The following is a 17,424-nucleotide window of genomic DNA, read 5'->3' as shown; positions in this document are numbered from 1 at the left end:
GCATGTTTTATGCAATGGAGATTCAAGCTTTCAACCCTCGGATTACGAGTCAAACGCCTCAACCCACCTGGCCATGCAGGGCCTCATGGTGTATTAAAACAGACATATATTCTAATGAGAAACTGTCCCTGTACTCAAGCAAGAGTCATCTTGGGTTAAGTGAGTGAGATATGAGAAAGGAGCAGCCTGACTGTTTGTTTAGGTTGTTTTGTATAAAAGACTAAGCTCTCCCACATAAAACAGACCCAAAATGAGAGAAATTTCAATATTTTAGTTTGCAGAAGATTCATTTTCAGAACTGATTTTAATTTGAGAGTTTATTCTCTGACTCTAGCACCTGTATGTTCTTTTAAGCGTAAGATCTGTTTGACATAGTTCATTTATCTTTGTTTTATGAAGAGTCCCCCCATCTATTAAATGGTAAAATTTATAAAACTATACTCAGCCAATTTGGAGGTATAAAAGTAATTGTGGATATAAACACAAAAAACTGTGTGGTAATAAAGGTTTACTGTTTCATTTCTCCACCTTGCTTTTTTTGATAACTTTAATTTTGTACACTTGCCATAGTATTGGAGTAATGCCTGTTGTTTCGAATTTTATTTATTAGTACCACAAAACACGTTTAAGAATAGTTTTGATATTGTGACTAAAGAATTTATTTTTCTAGAGTTCAATCCAAAAGTACTTTTGTTCCATTTAGTCTTAATTTCGGACTCGTTTATAAGTCATGATTACAGAATATTACTTTCTGAGATCAGGAAGAAGTTAAATAAGGAGCTAAGGACAAGATCTTACTGTGTGAAATAGCCCTCACTGGGACAAAGGGATTCCACCAACCCTGTTCAGAGAGATGTCTATTACTTTATTCATTCTCAGGAATAATAGATGTAGAGGTAATTAGGAAAAACCCCACTTGCTGCACAAACTTGACTTTCACAGTCTCCTACATGTAAAACTACAGAATGAGGGGTGATGAGAACAGTAACAACTCAAAGTATTTACTTCAGAACAACTGAAGAATCAAGAATTCCAGTAATATTACTGCTTTATTAAATGGTATAATTTGGTCACTTCCATATTGATTGTTTCACTTACACCATTTCTTTACTTATTGGAAGAGAGAAAGGCCAATGTGGATTAAAGTCCAACTAATATTCTCAGGAGCTCCACCCTTTAAGCAAAAATTTAAAAAATTATGCTTCTTTTAACATTACTGTGTTTCTTGATTTACTACTTAAAATAACATGCCATTTTTCTGCAGAAATATTTATCTTTATCATTTGTTTAATTAAAAGATAATCACTACCAACTAAAGGCTTATTCCATTTGTCATGTAAAGTAATGAAATAAAAGCAACAAGGTTAATGGTAAATTACATTCTTTTAACTACTTTTAATATCATATGCATGTGATGATTACATGCTTCACTGCACACACATTGCTGTAGCTTTAGCAAGTACTTTATTTCATTAACATTTAAAGTTTACGAGCAGTGAGCTTTGGTTTCCCATAATTGTTGACAAGCTTTTATCCAAGTTCAATAGAAGTTTGTGCATAAAACATTTGTAATGATATTGTCTATATAAAAATTCAATATAATCATGAAAATACTTTTATTCTTTAAAACAGAATCAGATTAAATGCTATAATTATATATTCTATGCATTTAGCTCATTAAGTGATTCAAACATCATATTTATATTTCATTGCTAACATAATTATGAATTTAATAAAATAACATAAAATATATAAACTTTTATTTAATTAATCCTTAATTTCATAAAAATAATTTTAATTTCTCTCAAAATGCATACATTTCATAATTGTTTCTCTTTCAAGAATGACTTCTAAAAAGCCTCGTGGCAAGAAGGAAATTGGTAAGTACTTCTAAAAGAGATAAATAGAGGAAATGCCTACTTCAACATCAGTCAGGCAGATTTATTCTATTGCTAAATGTGATAATTTACACTGAGAATCAAACAGTGATAACTGAAGATGAAGCTCTGTCTTAATCATCACCTGCATCCCACAGTTCATTAGATATTGCCCATGCAGTAAACAGTGACCTCACTGAACTTGAAAGAATAAGATTTCTCTCACATGTTTGGAAGCCAAAGGAAGAATGTAAACTACAGAACTGGAAAGAAAGTTGTAGAAAAGTAAAACTATCTCATTTCAGAGAATTTAAATGAAAACTATAGTGATATTTTCCCAGGAGGATGACTGTTTCATTTGTGAATTACAATAAGTTTGGTGAGCTCCTGCACAAGCATGAAGCAAAACATTGTCATCATAATATTGTTCAAAAGTCCATAAACTTCCAAAAACAGGGTGAAAATCCTTCAATGAGAATTGATGTAAATATAGATGAAATAAATCAAATAATAAAAGGAACTGCAGGATTCTTTCAAGATTTACATGCTTTGCACGGTATCCAACACAACAGTATTACTGATTTTGCTACACTTCCAACTTTAAATAAGGGAATTTTTATTGCTATCTTACAATTATTGGCTGAAAAAGATGAATCTTAAAAAAAAACTATCTTACTTCATACCTAAAGAATTCTAAATATATACACACTGATATCCAGGATGAAATACTGCAAGTGATACTAGACTTGAAAAGAAAATTTGTTTTAAATGATTTAAAGGATTTTACAGCTTTCCGAAATGACAGATGTAGTTACCTCAATAAAAATGAAGTTCTTTTGGTCTGATTTTGCTTTCGGCTGAATTGAAGAAATCAGAGGAAAAAACCTATAATTCATGAAATGCAAACTGACACTACACCTTTAAAACGAATAACAGGTGTAGTTATTGCTGAGAAAATAAAGCATTTCATCAATATTAGTGATTACCAAGGACAGGCTTATGACCCAACACCATAGAATGAAGAAGGGAACCTTGATAGTCAGCATCTAGGACAATAATTTTTATGTCCTCAAACTGTCCTATTTGTGCACAACATTCAGTTTGCACAATGCTCAATACATGCCAAGAAGTTTATATTTTGGTAATTATTTAAAAAATAAACTTTCTGAGAAGCAGTAAGGAAAGACTAATATATTAAAGTTAAAGTTTTGTATTTCAAAAGATCAAATATTTATAATACCTTTGAAAGACTACATAAAAGGCTTTTCAATTTTGCAGCAGAAAATGATATTGTAGAAAGTTTACCAAGGCAATGTAGGCAACAGTAACATGAAGAAAACACATCAGCTGAATCAATAAAAGATTATTGAAAGAGTCCACTGCAACTCCACATTTCTGAAATAGAAATTTAGAATTGTGTAGCCTAATACCCGAGTTAGCTAAAAATATAGATGTTGAAACTATTTACAAAAGTACATAAAGCAAAAAATACTTTATTCAATTTCTTCCTCGACATATCACTTTTAGCAACATACTGAGCATTAGAGTTTTTTCTAATAAACTATTAAAGCATACAAATTTCTATAGCTTTATATAAATATAAAAATATGCTGAAAATTTTGGTATTCAAATAGCTCGCCCCCTCCCCCTCAACAAAATCCTGACAGCACATCTGTATTCTTCCTACCTTCTTACAAATTTCCTACTTGAGTTATTTTTAAAGTAAAATAGTTACTTTAGATCAATTTACTTGGACTGTACAAATTTTATACAGAATTAGGCTTAAATATGATTGCTCTGTTGCTATAGCATCAAGAGGATAATTAATAGTAGGACTAATTGTTAACTATTAAAAAGTTAATGTCTAGTAAGACAACAAAATACTCAACTTCACCGTGTCATAAATATATTGTGTACATACATGTATTAAACAAGTTTGTACAAAAAAGATTAAAAATATGGCTTGATCTCTCAATAATCATAGTTAAAAATATTATTATTACCTACTTCTTATAAATAATCTAATTAATTTCAAGTTTTTTCAGAATACACTACATATACTAGTTATTTTGTACCAGTTCATTAGGTTTGTGATGCTAGACTTGAACTGCATTTGTTTGTCCTTTGCATACAATGTTGATTAGTGATCCTCCATGATGATGAGAAAGCCCACTTGTAGAGAAAATTATATATTTAAAAACCGCTGGTATGGGCTGAATATTGCTTCTAACCAGTTACCCTGCCTATGGTCAGTTTCAAAATTAAAGATGAATGCATACCATGTCAATTGCACACTGACAAAAATGCCATAAACACAACTGTATTTAGAGAAAGGAGAGTCCATGTTTTTTAACTCATCTGTAACCACAACCAAATTTATCTAATATCTTGTCAACTTTCAAGATTTTATCTCAAGGTGCACAATTTGTTCTATAAACCTACCTCACTTCTATCATGTAGTAACTTAATCCTGCTAATATAGTAGAATTAACTGCAAATCTTTTTTATGACCGAAAAATTTCAAATGCAAATAATTGGAAAATACATCCGATAATGCCAGGATTGAAGTTGCAGCTTGTGACGTTATGGTTAATACAAACATTCTCCTCCAAAGTTCTTGGCCACACACATAAAAAATGTGACTTGTAACATTTGCAATTACCTTAAGCATTTTGCAATCAAAACCTGAAATCTATAAAGGTATCATACCTGTATAAAATTCTTATGGTTATTTCCTCTGATGTTTTATCCACATTATTCTCTCCCGTATCACTAATCTGGTGTCTCCTTAGAAATGAACAATGTGAACTTTCTGTAACAAATGCTATAATTATAAGGGATATCTCCCTAATATGAATCAAATATTTCAGATTGTTATTACTGGAGAATTCTTTAATACAATAAACAATCTGAAGTCTGATTTTCATTATGATAAATTATATCATTTTACATTAGAAGAAATTAATGAATTCTTTATCACAGATCAAAAACTTCACTCAGTTTATCCAAATATTTATATATAATTAAATGTAAATTCATGAGAAAGAGAGAGAAATGAGCAAAAGCAGCCACATTACTAACACCCAACACCAAGATACAATGGAAGGTGGTAAAGATGGAGAATGTTGTTGGCTAGAGCATCTAAATCTGTTTAATTCTATTTTTCTGAATTGTGAAGCTGATTTTGTGGTTAAACTGAATAATGTTGTATTCCTCAATGTAATGTGGGTCTTACTTCCACCAGTACCTCTAAAAACTAGGGCAAATTACATAATGACCCACTTTAAGATTTAGGCCCTGGTGTTGGATGTTTGTATTGTTACTGCAGTTTTTCTTCTCTCTTTCATGAATTTACATTTAATTATATTTTATCTGAGGTTTGGATATACTGCACAAGATTTGCATTATCCTTCCTTTTGATGTGTTGTTTTTTTAGTTTTTTTTAATATATATACATACACATATAAACATACAGATATTTCTTTAAATATTTTGTATAGAAAAATCTTTGCCAAATACTACAAAAATATATTTCTTCTCAGTATGTTTAAGGCTTTCTCTAACAACTTATTTATTTACAAAATTTCACAACTCCACATTGTACAGTGAATGTACAATGAGGACAGGCCATTCAATCGAATTTGAGTGGTGGTATTTCTCAAATATGTTTTGAGTCTTCTGAGAGTTAAAAACGAACACTCTACTGAGCACGTTGACACAGGCAGCGTGGCAAATACTTTTAACAGTCCAGGAATGACTGGGAACATTTCTGCATTGCATATTTAATATGCGTCTATAACATTTTTTGTTCTGTTGTTCGCAAGTGATTTGTACCAAACCCTAAGTTCACCTACTGCAACTTGAGAAGTGCTGTCAATGTCAGCCTTGTATATATTGACCAACTCTTTAATTTGGTCACATTGTTGTGCTGTAGGTTCTGACCATTCTGTGGTAGATCCTGATGGTAGTAGACATATGAAGTTTGTAAGGAGAATTTTGCGACTGGACAGACGGTCACACATTTGTGAAAGAAAGTGATCAACAAATGGTACAAATACAACAATACGAAAGTACTCCTCAGGGCTAGTGGTTTGTGGGTTAGCATGGTACATCTGTCTTTTAACCTGCCTTGGCATTATGATGTCAATTTGAAGCTCACTACACAGAGTTTGAGCCTCACAGAAAATGTTGTTGAATTCATTCACAGTATTATTTCTGAGTGAACGGATTAAATATTCCACTTTTTCTGCGTGATGCATCGCAGCACCCAACTCAATATTTTGTTACTGCAGTAAGTTGCACAGAGGTTAACCAAAGGTAAACAATTTAACAATGGTAAGTAGAGTGATGATGAATTCTGGCTGTGTTATAAAACACAATAATTGATTGGCTTGCATGGCAGAATCGCTGTTTTGCCAATCTGATATGGTCTCAAGGGCATCTGCAACTGCATGGATTAATTCTAGAAAGATAATGACTAAGTCATGCCTCTCAACCCACCAGGTGGGGCAGAGACCTTTCAAACTTTTTTTTTTTATCTAGGTGCTTTATTCTCCACTGAAAGAACTAAAACATGCTTTCGTTTGGGTGTATTGAGAAAGTTTTCAATGCTAGAAATTACTCCCATACAATTTCGCACAGGTTGGAACTTCTTTACAAGCATCAGTAATTGCTAAGTTTAGGGAATGTGCACTGCAGTGTACATACTCGTAGGATGCAAGTGGGAATTTATCAGTTATGTGTCTCTGGACACCATTGAATTTCCCATTCATAGAGGCAGCACAGTCATATCCTTGTCCTTGCAGGTAAGCCACATCAATACCATATTTCGTCAGATCGGTTATGACAACATCAGCCAAGTTTCTGCCTCTCACATCATAAACAGGTATAAATTGCAAAAACGCTTCTCTCATTGCAACAGAGCTGTCATTGGCATGCAAATATCTAAAACACAGCAAAAATTCTTCAATGCCTGAAATATCTGTTGCTTCATTAGCTAATATTGAGGAACACTTTGCAGCATTAACCCTGTTGACCAAAGCATCAAGAACATGAGTATTAAAAGCATTGATGATTTCATTTTGAATTTGAGGACTCAGATACGTAGTATTCCTCTTTGTACTCTTAAGGCTTGTTGAAAGCTTGACATCACCCATTGTCCTGTAGCGCAAAATTGCCCGAAAATTCCCATCATTATTGATGGGCTTCTCATCAGTATCACCAATAAAATTGGACCAGAATCATATTCTCTCCTCAAAGCTAAACCCTGTCTCCCACACAGCAATACAGTATCAATAATAGGCATTAAATATTGCCGGTTCTGTTCAATTTCTTGCTTGTAAGTTGCATCAAGCTGCAAGTGTACAGATGAACTTGTGCTTACGACCTGTAGAAAATTGTTAGCTTTTTCTTTGCTGTCTTGATGGTACTGTTGTCTATAATATACATTTTGCACTCTCCTGAGTGGCTCTGTATTTTATACGTTGATGACAGGACTGCAGGCCTACTTTGCTGGGCCTGATAACTTTAAGTTGTATATTATATATATATGACTCTATATTTATTTATGATTAAAAAAATAAGACAAACACCTCAGTGCCATTCTGAAATTTGTGAAAAAGGTGGTCTCAGAATGCATAATTCAGGCTTTTTTTATGCTTTTATTTAAAAATTTCCTGGGGGGCATGCCCCCAGACAATCCTAACATGGCTTTGCACCTGTGGCACTTGCATCAAGCACTCAAACTAAACCCCCCAATGGCCATTTCTGGTATGTATTATGTTCAGAATCCTCCTAACAGACTGCAAACAAAGATTTAATAAGAGCAAAGTACCTTTATAAATAAACACAGAAAACAATAGCTCATTATAAATCATCATAACATACACAAAAAACAATTCAATCTGATAATAGTGAATTTAAAAAAAAGTTATTTTCTATATAGAAATATTTATAGAAGTAGTTTGGAAATGGATTTATCTTCAGAATATTAAGCTTCTAACATCTTTTAAAATTTTATCTGGTTTTCATATGTTTGTAAAAGTAGCACACAAATATTTACAGTTCAATGTTATACTTTTTACAGTCAAAACAAATATAAGAACACCATATATGAAACAAACAAAATTAAAATGTGGGGCAAGAAGTGTAAAAAATAGAAATATTACATATACAACTTTGTTCAGAAAATAAGTGTAAAACAATCCAATAAAATTAAAAAGGGTTTTAAAAAGTTATAACTGAAATGAGGTAATGACACTATTACATGTTAGAAAAATAAGTTAAAACATAATGAGGTATAAGTGTAATTAGTGGTTAACTTTAATTTGGGTGCAAAAGAAAATGACATGTAATAAAACTGTAGCTACTGCAAATCGTTGCAAACACAAGCTTTTCCCTCTGGATCCTGTGCAAACTAGATAGCCAATTAGCTATAATAGGGTATAACTGGAAGTGCTTTCAATTCCATAGGAAGTTTGATAAATAGTACTATTAACATGCTGCTTACTTCTATATGGCTCAGCACAATGTGACATTGTGAAAAAACACAATGGTTGACATAATTTCTTGAGAAGATCCTGCAGAAAACTACAATAGATCTCATTGAATCAACTGATTTTGAGATGTCCATAAAAACTGAAATGGAAGGATGACAAAGTTACTAGTTTCAATCAAGAATATCAACTTCAGGCAACTCAAAGAAAGATTGCACTGGAAAATGATACAAAGCCACAGTGAGACTGATTGATAATTAGATTTAACATGCCATTCAATGTCCAATCCACCTGGATACATAAAACAAAGACCAGCAAACTATGCACTTGATAAGGAACAAATCTTAATGACACATAAATATACAGTGATGGATGAGATGATGTGTAGAATTGGAGCTTTATAAAAAATGTTTCAAAAACTAAAATAATACAACTGCACATGAGCTCTTGACTGGAGAAGTGTGGAAAGCCATAATATATTATCTCTACAGACAATAGTTCTAGATATTGCTGGTTCACACCCAGAAATACAGAGAGGTTATCAGCACATACTTATTGCCATTTATTATTTAACGAATTGGGCCAAGGTAAATTCCACAGCTGATGTACTGGTAGAGCACTGAACAGTACATTCATATGTATTTTTTCTGATGATTTAAATTGTACTGAACAGTGATTAATTAACAGTACAATTTAAATCATCAGAAGAAATACATATGAATAATTTCAGCATCTTGTTAATCCCTGAGTTGAGTTAAGTGTAAGGTGAGGTGAAGAAGTTCTCTTCACTTGATAACTCCAAACCTGATGATTTATCACATGCCTTTCAAGTTTATCCAGTCAAACCGACTGGGATGAGAACTTATCACAGGTCATAATGAGAGAGATCTATAGAAAATTCATTTAACATGTTTATGTTTGGGTAGGAAATTCTATTTTCTGTTGATATGATACTCACTGTGAGGAAACATTTCACAATATTATAAAGAAATCTGTGAAAAGGCTAAGATCTACAATTAATGTGTACACGTTTGACAACAATTAGGAGAGCGACTTGAAGACAGGAAAAGTGCTGTGAAAAGACAGTAAGGAAATGGATATACCAGAGCGGAGATTGGATATGTTTATGGTATGTACCAGCTGCACAAAAGCAACTCGGATGTAGTTGAGTTGGTCTGTATGTTGTGCTATGATAGACTGACCTAATGATGTATAAAGAATAGTACAAAAATATGATAATAAGCTGTATCTAAATGTCACAAACAAACCTTTCACACACTAGCTTGATAAGGAGCTTGAGTTTGATATCAGAGAAGGACAAGGATACTGTATCAAGTCATATTGATTAATATGACAAGAGGGAAATAACTGAAAGTATTATATGTTTGCCTCTTATGAAGAAAATGAGAAATTACTGGAGTTAGAGGTAAAACATAACTCTAACTGTTAGTCTGACCACTAATATAATTCATTACTAGTTAATACAGGAATTTTGTTATCTCACTAATAACTAAGAGGGCTTTGAGGCACTTAATTTCAGAACCAGTGGGTCTTGATAAAATACACAATAAATGGATTAACTTGTACAATAAGCCCTTGTTTACTAAGTAGGCTAGTCACTGATTAGCATTATTATAAGCTGAAAGAAATTGGCATTCCTTTATTTCTAAGTTACTGTTTGTTTTTGTTTGTTTGTTTTTTGAATTTCGTGCAAAGCTACTCGAGGGCTATCTGTGCTAGCTGCCCCTAATTTAGCAGTGTAAGACCAGAGGGAAGGCAGCTAGTCATCACCACTCACCGCCAATTTTTTGGCTACTCTTACCAACGAATAGTGGGATTGACTGTAACATTATAACGCCCCCACGGCTGAAAGGGCAAGCATGTTTGGTGCGATGGGGATTCGAAGCCAGGACCCTTAGCTTACAAGTCGAATGCCTTAACCCATGTGGCGATGCCAGGCCTTCTGAGTTACTACGTGGTATTGTAAGATTTAACGTTTGCGCTACATTGTTGGGTTACCATTTCATTATCAATGCTAGAACAGTCACAATTAGCACAATAACTTTCCTTGTTTCCTAAGCTATCAGATTATATTGTAAGATGTGATGTATGGACTACATTGTACGGTTACCACTGTCTTCACAGTTAGGATAATTTGTTCATTGTAAGGTGAACTGGACCGAAAGGGTTTAGCCAACTTTTCTTTCTGAGCTATTGAGAAGTTTTACTAGTTGAAATATCCACTAGGTATTAGGTGACAGTTTCTTGATTTACTTCAGACACCATGGGATTGAAAATAAAAAAGTAGTAACTGAAAGGGTGTTGTGATCCTTGCTTTACAAGCTACTGGTCGATTTTGTGATGCAAAACGTTATTATAGATTTCGAGAAAATCACTCTCGAGATCCATCTGAGCATTGAGAACTATACCCAGTAAACACACTACGTATTTACTACCTAATGGCATGGTAGTGGTTTGGTAATGTGCCAATGATACGTAGCATTTGTGTGGTCAAATGTAACTTTACAGCATATAGCTAGTGCTATTAACTAGCAATAGTATGAGAGTATTACATGTCCTACGAAAGACGAAACAGTACAGCAAATAACAGTTAACTCCAACTCGTAGGCTGTTACGTATTTCGCAAGTAGTATTTCTTTTTTGATGTTTAAATATTAATTTCGCGTATTTAATATTACATTCAAATAAAGGTATCATATAAAGAGTAAAATAATACTTTCCAGTTAAATATGTCAACAGAAAATTAATGCCAATTTATTTGTCTACATTTGATGCAATTTGACATATTTGTTGTAATTTCAATGAGTGCAAACTCCAGAAATAACACATACAACTTTATTAAATCAAGTCTGAAAAAGAAGATCTACATTGTCCAGCATTCTTTAATCAGCAACTTTAATTTAAAAGTAAGTATAATTATAATATATGCTTCCTTACAATATTAATAATACTTCTTACTACACGGTACACCGCATAATTGTCATTTTCAAACAGGCAGTGTAATATCGATACTTTTATGTTATCATAAATTAATTACAACAAAACCTCTTATCTTATTTTTACCAAGACATTACTGTCAGGACGAACTGTAATATATATTTAATATTATCACAATAATAAACAACAACTGAAAAGTTTCTTCTTCCAGTATACTGTTGATCTCCCTCCTTATCCATGATGTTCAGGTGAAACATCAGAGAAGTTAAAATCAGGCTATCTAGGTTTTCATTTATTAACACGTAAATCTTGATAAACTTAATGGAATTCATCTATTGTATATAATTAACAACACATTATTTCTTCACATTATCTTCAATATAGACCTATGTATAAGCTTAATTATGAGTAACTGAGACGCAATGCGCCTTTATTATAATTAAATAAACGTTAATTTAAAATTTCTAATTTATGGCATATTATTAGTGACATTCAGGTAAATTTTGGGGTCGGTGTTCTCATTGTACTTGTGATATCTATGATAATAGGATGTTGGAATCTCATAAATATGTGCTAATTTTGGCGAGAGTTTGTGGGAAGAGTGACATTTTTAGGTCCCTCAGTGGGACAGCAATAAGTCTATGCAAAATGTTTTTAGATTGTTAGTGAGCAGTACAAAACGGTTAATTACCTTATACATTATTTGTGGGTATTTGTTTGTTTTTGAATTTCGCGCAAAGCTACTCGAGGGCTATCTGCACTAGGCGTCCCTAATTTAGCAGTGTAAGACTAGAGGGAAGGCAGCTAGTCATGGCTACTCTTACCAACGAATAGTGAGATTGACCGTAACATTATAACGCCCCCACGGCTGAAAAGGCGAGCATATTTGGTGCGACGGGGATGCGAACCCGCGATCCTCAGATTACGAGTCGCACGCCTCAACCTACCTGGTCATGCCTGGCCTATTAGTGGGAACAAAATTATAAAATTATGTTGTATAGCAACATAAAGAAACTGTATGACTTGCAACTGCTTCTCTATTGCCTTATGGATTAGTCCCCCGCTAGTACAGCGGTAAGTCTACGGATTTATAACGCTAAATTCAGGGTTTCGATTCCCCTCGGTGGACTCAGCAGATAGCCCGATGTGGCTTTGCTATGAGAAAAAACAAACAAACCCCTTATGGATTATGTCAAAATTCCTTTTTTAGTTAAGAATAATTTCATCAGAAGTCGCCATTTCGTTTACAATTTTCTAATTTACGACCAACTTTTAATTACCACAAGTAATTTCGTTTATATGTATAAGTATTCGTGTATGTCTCTATAAAATGTTTGTACATGAAGTTAACATAATTCTTGTCGAAACGTAGTATATTTATAATACGTTTTTCTTTATTACTCCAGTCAAGCTGACTCAAAACTTTCATTTAGTGCGTGCGGTTTTTTTTGCGTATGCCTAGTAGTGCAGTACTGGTTAAGGGTGTTTTCAAATGATATTTAGAAGATTTTTGAGAAGTGTGATATGAGTTAAGGTAAGAGACTAATGTGAGATATATTTTGTGTTGCAGGTTAACTTTTAAGTGTCTCAGATATCACGTTTCTTTTTCCAACTATGGTATGTAAGTATATATTTGTATTAGGTACATGTTTTGTTGAATTTATTTTCATATTTCTTGAAATATCGAACGAAATAGTAGGTGCAATGGACTGTCGCACAATTCTCTCAAAATAACCTAATAACTATTATATTACTAGTAATATAATACTGTAAGGGTTTTATACGTTTTTAAAAACCTAATAAAACGGGAAAAAATACTAATCAAATGAAAGGACAGAGATTTTTTTTCACAAATATTAAATTGCACTTGACTATAAATATTTTAACCTTAATAGGGCATTCTGATTAATGGGCTGTCAAGTTCAAATCGGATTACGCCAAAAGTGTAAACCTCGCGAGTTTGTTTGTTGTTATTTCTTAGAAAATAAAAAAGTCCTAAGTTGCTTCTGCTAGTGAAATGGTATTATATCTAACAATAACATCTAGTTACGTGTTATTGTTTTTCAAATTTACTACTGTTCAGGTCTTTGTAAGTGTTACATAATTATCTACTTCGCCCATAATGCATACTTTTAAATATTTAATCCTTGCACGTTAAAACAGCTGAACTTTTATTAAAAGTTTCATAGTATACAATTTTAATGAGTTGGATACATACTTGTAGCTTTAAGTTTCCAGCATTAAAATTAAAATACAACCATGGCCTAGTATGTTTTATATTAATTATTACAAGATATAACATTAATTAATTTGAAAAGATTGTGTCTTTCAAAAAACAATAATTATTGTGCAAAATTGACATCTACCCTTATTAAAATTTAAATACATGGCTGATTTGTTAATTATTCACAAATTTGATTTACGAACTAATGTTGATAAGTAATAACTTTGAATAATGTTCTGACTTGTTTTCAGGGATAAAAAAGAATCTTTAACACAAGTTACTGGTAATTAAGGTATTTTCACACTCGTTAAGTTCAAAACCTTGTATATGGTTATTATAAAGAATATTATTAATTTCTAAATGCTATTTTACAGTACATTGTTTTAATGATATAAAGCATTACTGGAATTGTAGAACAAGAAAACAAGTACAGTGGAACTCATAATTAATTTTTAATTCTGTAACAAAATAATAATAAATATAAAATTTGTTACTATAACAACCAAGTATGTGCATATTGACAAAAATACATGCTCCTCTTTTGTAAGAGATAAACTTTAGAGAATATTAGAAAAGTGCTATAAATATATTCATGCAATTGTTTTCATCATTTTAAATAAAATAGTTTACCAAACTAATTACAATGTATATTATACTTAGAATTTTCACTAATTAATAGTACTGATTAGAAGATTTAATTTATACATTCTATTATTGTATCTTTTTATTATAATGACTGTTCTTCATTGTTAACTTAGTACATAACTTTTTCATATCATCCTGTATCACTGTGTGAAGCTCAGTGCTGATTGATCATGAAGTGCAGAAATGTATAAACAGATAAACACACATGTACTGATGTTATATTTATACAATGTTTATTTGTATAAATTCAGCTACTCTGTGCCATTTTTGTAATATTAGGTTATGATATTTCTTAAGTTTTACATCAAAGATAAATCAGTAAGAATGTTATATACATGCATTTGTTTGTTGAACTATTTAAATATTGGGATTTTCTTTACCAATTGGTTGAGAAACCTGCTAGGAATAATACTATTATGGATACATTGTTGACTTCCAATGCAGAAATGATTGAAAGGGTAGAAATTATAGGAAATATACTATCTTTTCCATTCACAACTTGTATAGAATATAGTTTTTAAATACTATTCAGTAAGTTTCTTTCAATTTTTTGAGTTGTGCACAGAGATAATGGTCTAAATCTTACTTGTACTTTACTGGTTTTCAGAAAATGTGATAATTAAGAGGATAGATGAAAGCATTTATATTCTGATGCTAGGAGTGAAATCTTTACTGTTGCAAGATGAATTACTGGGAAGACATTTGCCAAGAATTATTTCATTAACCAAGAAAGGTAGAGGTTTGAAGGTGATCAGATGACAAGTGATTTGATTGAATTCCTTTTCAGTTTGCAGGTTGGAGGAGAAACTGGAGACTGTCCTATGTTGAGTATACATGAAAAAGAAGTGTTATCTGTGGAAATGGTAGCAGGATTTGAAGAGCATCTTAAGCTTTTACAAGCAAAGAATAAAGTAGCTAATAATAGCTTTCAGAAAGTTAGGAACCAAACTGTTCAGGCTATAAGTAGGAAACAGTAATGAGCAGTTTCTACTAAGCAACAGGTATCAAACTTTTGCTTGTACAAGCATGTGGGAAGGATAATCTGTGTAAATATGGTGAACATAGATTATGCTATCTGGGTGCTAAATTGGAAGATAGGACTACAGAGTAAGTGAAATAGTAAAAGGTGCTAGGAGTGACTTTGTGAGTGTGGAGAATAAGTTGGTTCAGTGGATAGATATGTATCTGTATGGAAGAAAGCAGAGTGGTGTTTATATGTGGAGTTCAGTCAAACTGGATTAATGTTATAACTTGGAAACCTCTGGATTCAGTGTCAGGATTTTGCTCATTTTGATTTACAACAATGACAAAGATAACTTAAACATGCTAATGAATTTTAAGATTTTAGTTGTTGCTGTCTGTAAGGAGGATGCCACTACTTTACAAGAGAGTTTAAATCAGTTGATGCATTTGGTATATGAATGACAGATTGCTTCTAATTATAATAAATGCAGGATAATATATTTAGGATATCATAATTTTTATTATTAATGAAAACCAACTCAATACCAAGACTTGTCATATTGGTGGAAAATAACTCTAGGTATTAAAGTAGAGCTACTAGATTTTAGTGTGTGTATGTTATTGATAATAATCCGTAATAGGTAACTCTGTAATAAATCACTAGTTGGATCTAACTTTACAATAAGGAGATACTGTTTATTTGATAAAGAGACAAAATGTACCTCATATTTAAAGGGTTCAGAGAGGTGATTCTCAGATGATATCAGGGATAGTTGAGATATTTTCCATTCTGGAGGATAAAAGTGATCTCATTGAAGTTTACAAGTTCATGCAGAGAATTAGCAGGATAAAGGTGTCTGATGAAAATTGAGTGAAAAGATGCATGTTTAAGATTTGAAAAAGACAGTATTATTTTTCTAAGAGAGTGTTTAACTTGTGAAATGAGTTAGAGTTGTAAGGGTGATTTTGATCTTCAGACTTGGGACTTTTTTAATAAATTAAGTTTCAAATGTTTGATGTAATAATTTGATGTTAATCAAAATATATTTTTTGGCTAAAAATATTTTATTGTACAGGTAATCCATATTAATTAAATGAAATATTTATATATTGTGTTAAAATATTGATTAGATAACAAGTTTAATTAGGAAATGTTATGTAGTGTAAATCTTTATTTTCTATGTTTTGACCACGACATGTTTTAAGTACAGGGAATGCAATCTACATTTCTCATATAAATAAATTGAAAAGAAAATTTCACTGGACTTCAGATGAGGGCTATAGCAGTGACACATCTAAAAATCTGTTTGACAATTTGTTTTAAAAATACATTTATATATATTTGAGAATTTGTTTTAGAAAGAGTAAAGTATCATTAAACAGGATTTATTATGCTACTGTTTTCAATATATATATGTTACAAATATCAATAGTCAGTCTGATAGCAAAATAAGGCAATAAAATATTCTTGAGCTATTACTACTATACAGTTCTGAATAATATTAAGATCTTGAATTATAGTACAGGGTGAACAAACGTTTTTGTTTTTTCTTTCTTTCATATTTTGTATGCATTATTTTTATATTGTCTTGCTTGTGATAATGGTGGTGGTAGTATTGGTACTATTACATTTATTTGTATATACAGAAGTGACACTTGTTTTTAAACAAGTTTATTTGGCTAAAATTGAAAATTTACTGATAATAAAATAAACATGCTCTAGTGTTAATTTTATCAACTTTCCAAGCAAACTGACTAGTTATGGACTGGGAACCTGCCAGTTTCTCTCACATTCAATGGACATATCTATACTTTGAGTTCTGAATAGGTCAAAGCTTATGCACTGCTTTACCACACAGCTATCAATAGGTTGCATAATGCTATAATTAGTTAGCCTAGCCCTCACTTCCTTGCCTTGCAATGACTAACGGGAGTAAAACTCACTTGTTGATTTGTCAGGGAGGCGAGGTTGCCAAGATTTCTCTCAAGTAAACAATACCAGCAGATTTTCCTGCCTTGTCAGCCAATATTTAATAACCATACAGTTTCGAATAAGTAAGATACATGATGGAAAAACATTTGAAAATAAATAATTATAGATGGACAACAAGGGATCATTGGTCCTTCATGGCTCTCTTTGCATATACACCCTTTAGTATTTTGGTGTTCACTAGCTGGTTTCCCTCTAGTCTGAGAGTTGCAAATTAAATATTAGTGTTGCAGATAGCTCTTGAGTAGCATTGCATGAAATGCAACAGAACAA

The 17,424-nt window shown here is 32.1% G+C and overlaps 2 protein-coding genes across 15 annotated transcripts in view; one reads left to right on the top strand and one right to left on the bottom strand.

Annotated features, from left to right (window-relative positions):
* Nucleotides 1–2,904: 2,904 nt before the first annotated feature.
* The window catches only part of LOC143230988 (uncharacterized), a 72,598-nt gene continuing 58,078 nt past the window's right edge, over nt 2,905–17,424 (bottom strand). Inside the window, exons 6-7 of one of the 2 annotated variants that reach the window (XR_013016738.1) lie at nt 4,587–4,664; nt 2,905–3,272 (exon numbers count right to left, since the gene is read on the bottom strand). The gene's annotated coding sequence lies outside the window, so the exon portion shown is untranslated. Of the gene's footprint in view, nt 3,273–3,947; nt 4,665–17,424 lie in introns of those variants that run through there. The other variant, XM_076465388.1, reaches the window with a different exon arrangement.
* Nucleotides 12,525–17,424, top strand: part of LOC143230986 (uncharacterized) — a 36,444-nt gene continuing 31,544 nt past the window's right edge. For 2 of the 13 annotated variants that reach the window (XR_013016730.1, XM_076465380.1), the window contains exons 1-2: nt 12,536–12,863; nt 14,986–15,305. Coding sequence is in view for 1 of the 13 variants with exons in the window: in XM_076465379.1 (XP_076321494.1) it covers nt 15,251–15,305 (55 nt within the window). In the remaining 12 variants the exon portion in view is untranslated. Of the gene's footprint in view, nt 12,951–13,213; nt 13,419–14,985; nt 15,306–17,424 lie in introns of those variants that run through there. The other 11 variants (XM_076465379.1, XR_013016728.1, XM_076465381.1 and 8 more) reach the window with 11 other exon arrangements.

This window comes from Tachypleus tridentatus, chromosome 10 (assembly GCF_004210375.1).
Source record: "Tachypleus tridentatus isolate NWPU-2018 chromosome 10, ASM421037v1, whole genome shotgun sequence".
Taxonomy (NCBI): Eukaryota; Metazoa; Arthropoda; class Merostomata; order Xiphosura; family Limulidae; genus Tachypleus; species Tachypleus tridentatus.
This window is presented reverse-complemented; position numbering and strand designations above follow the sequence as displayed.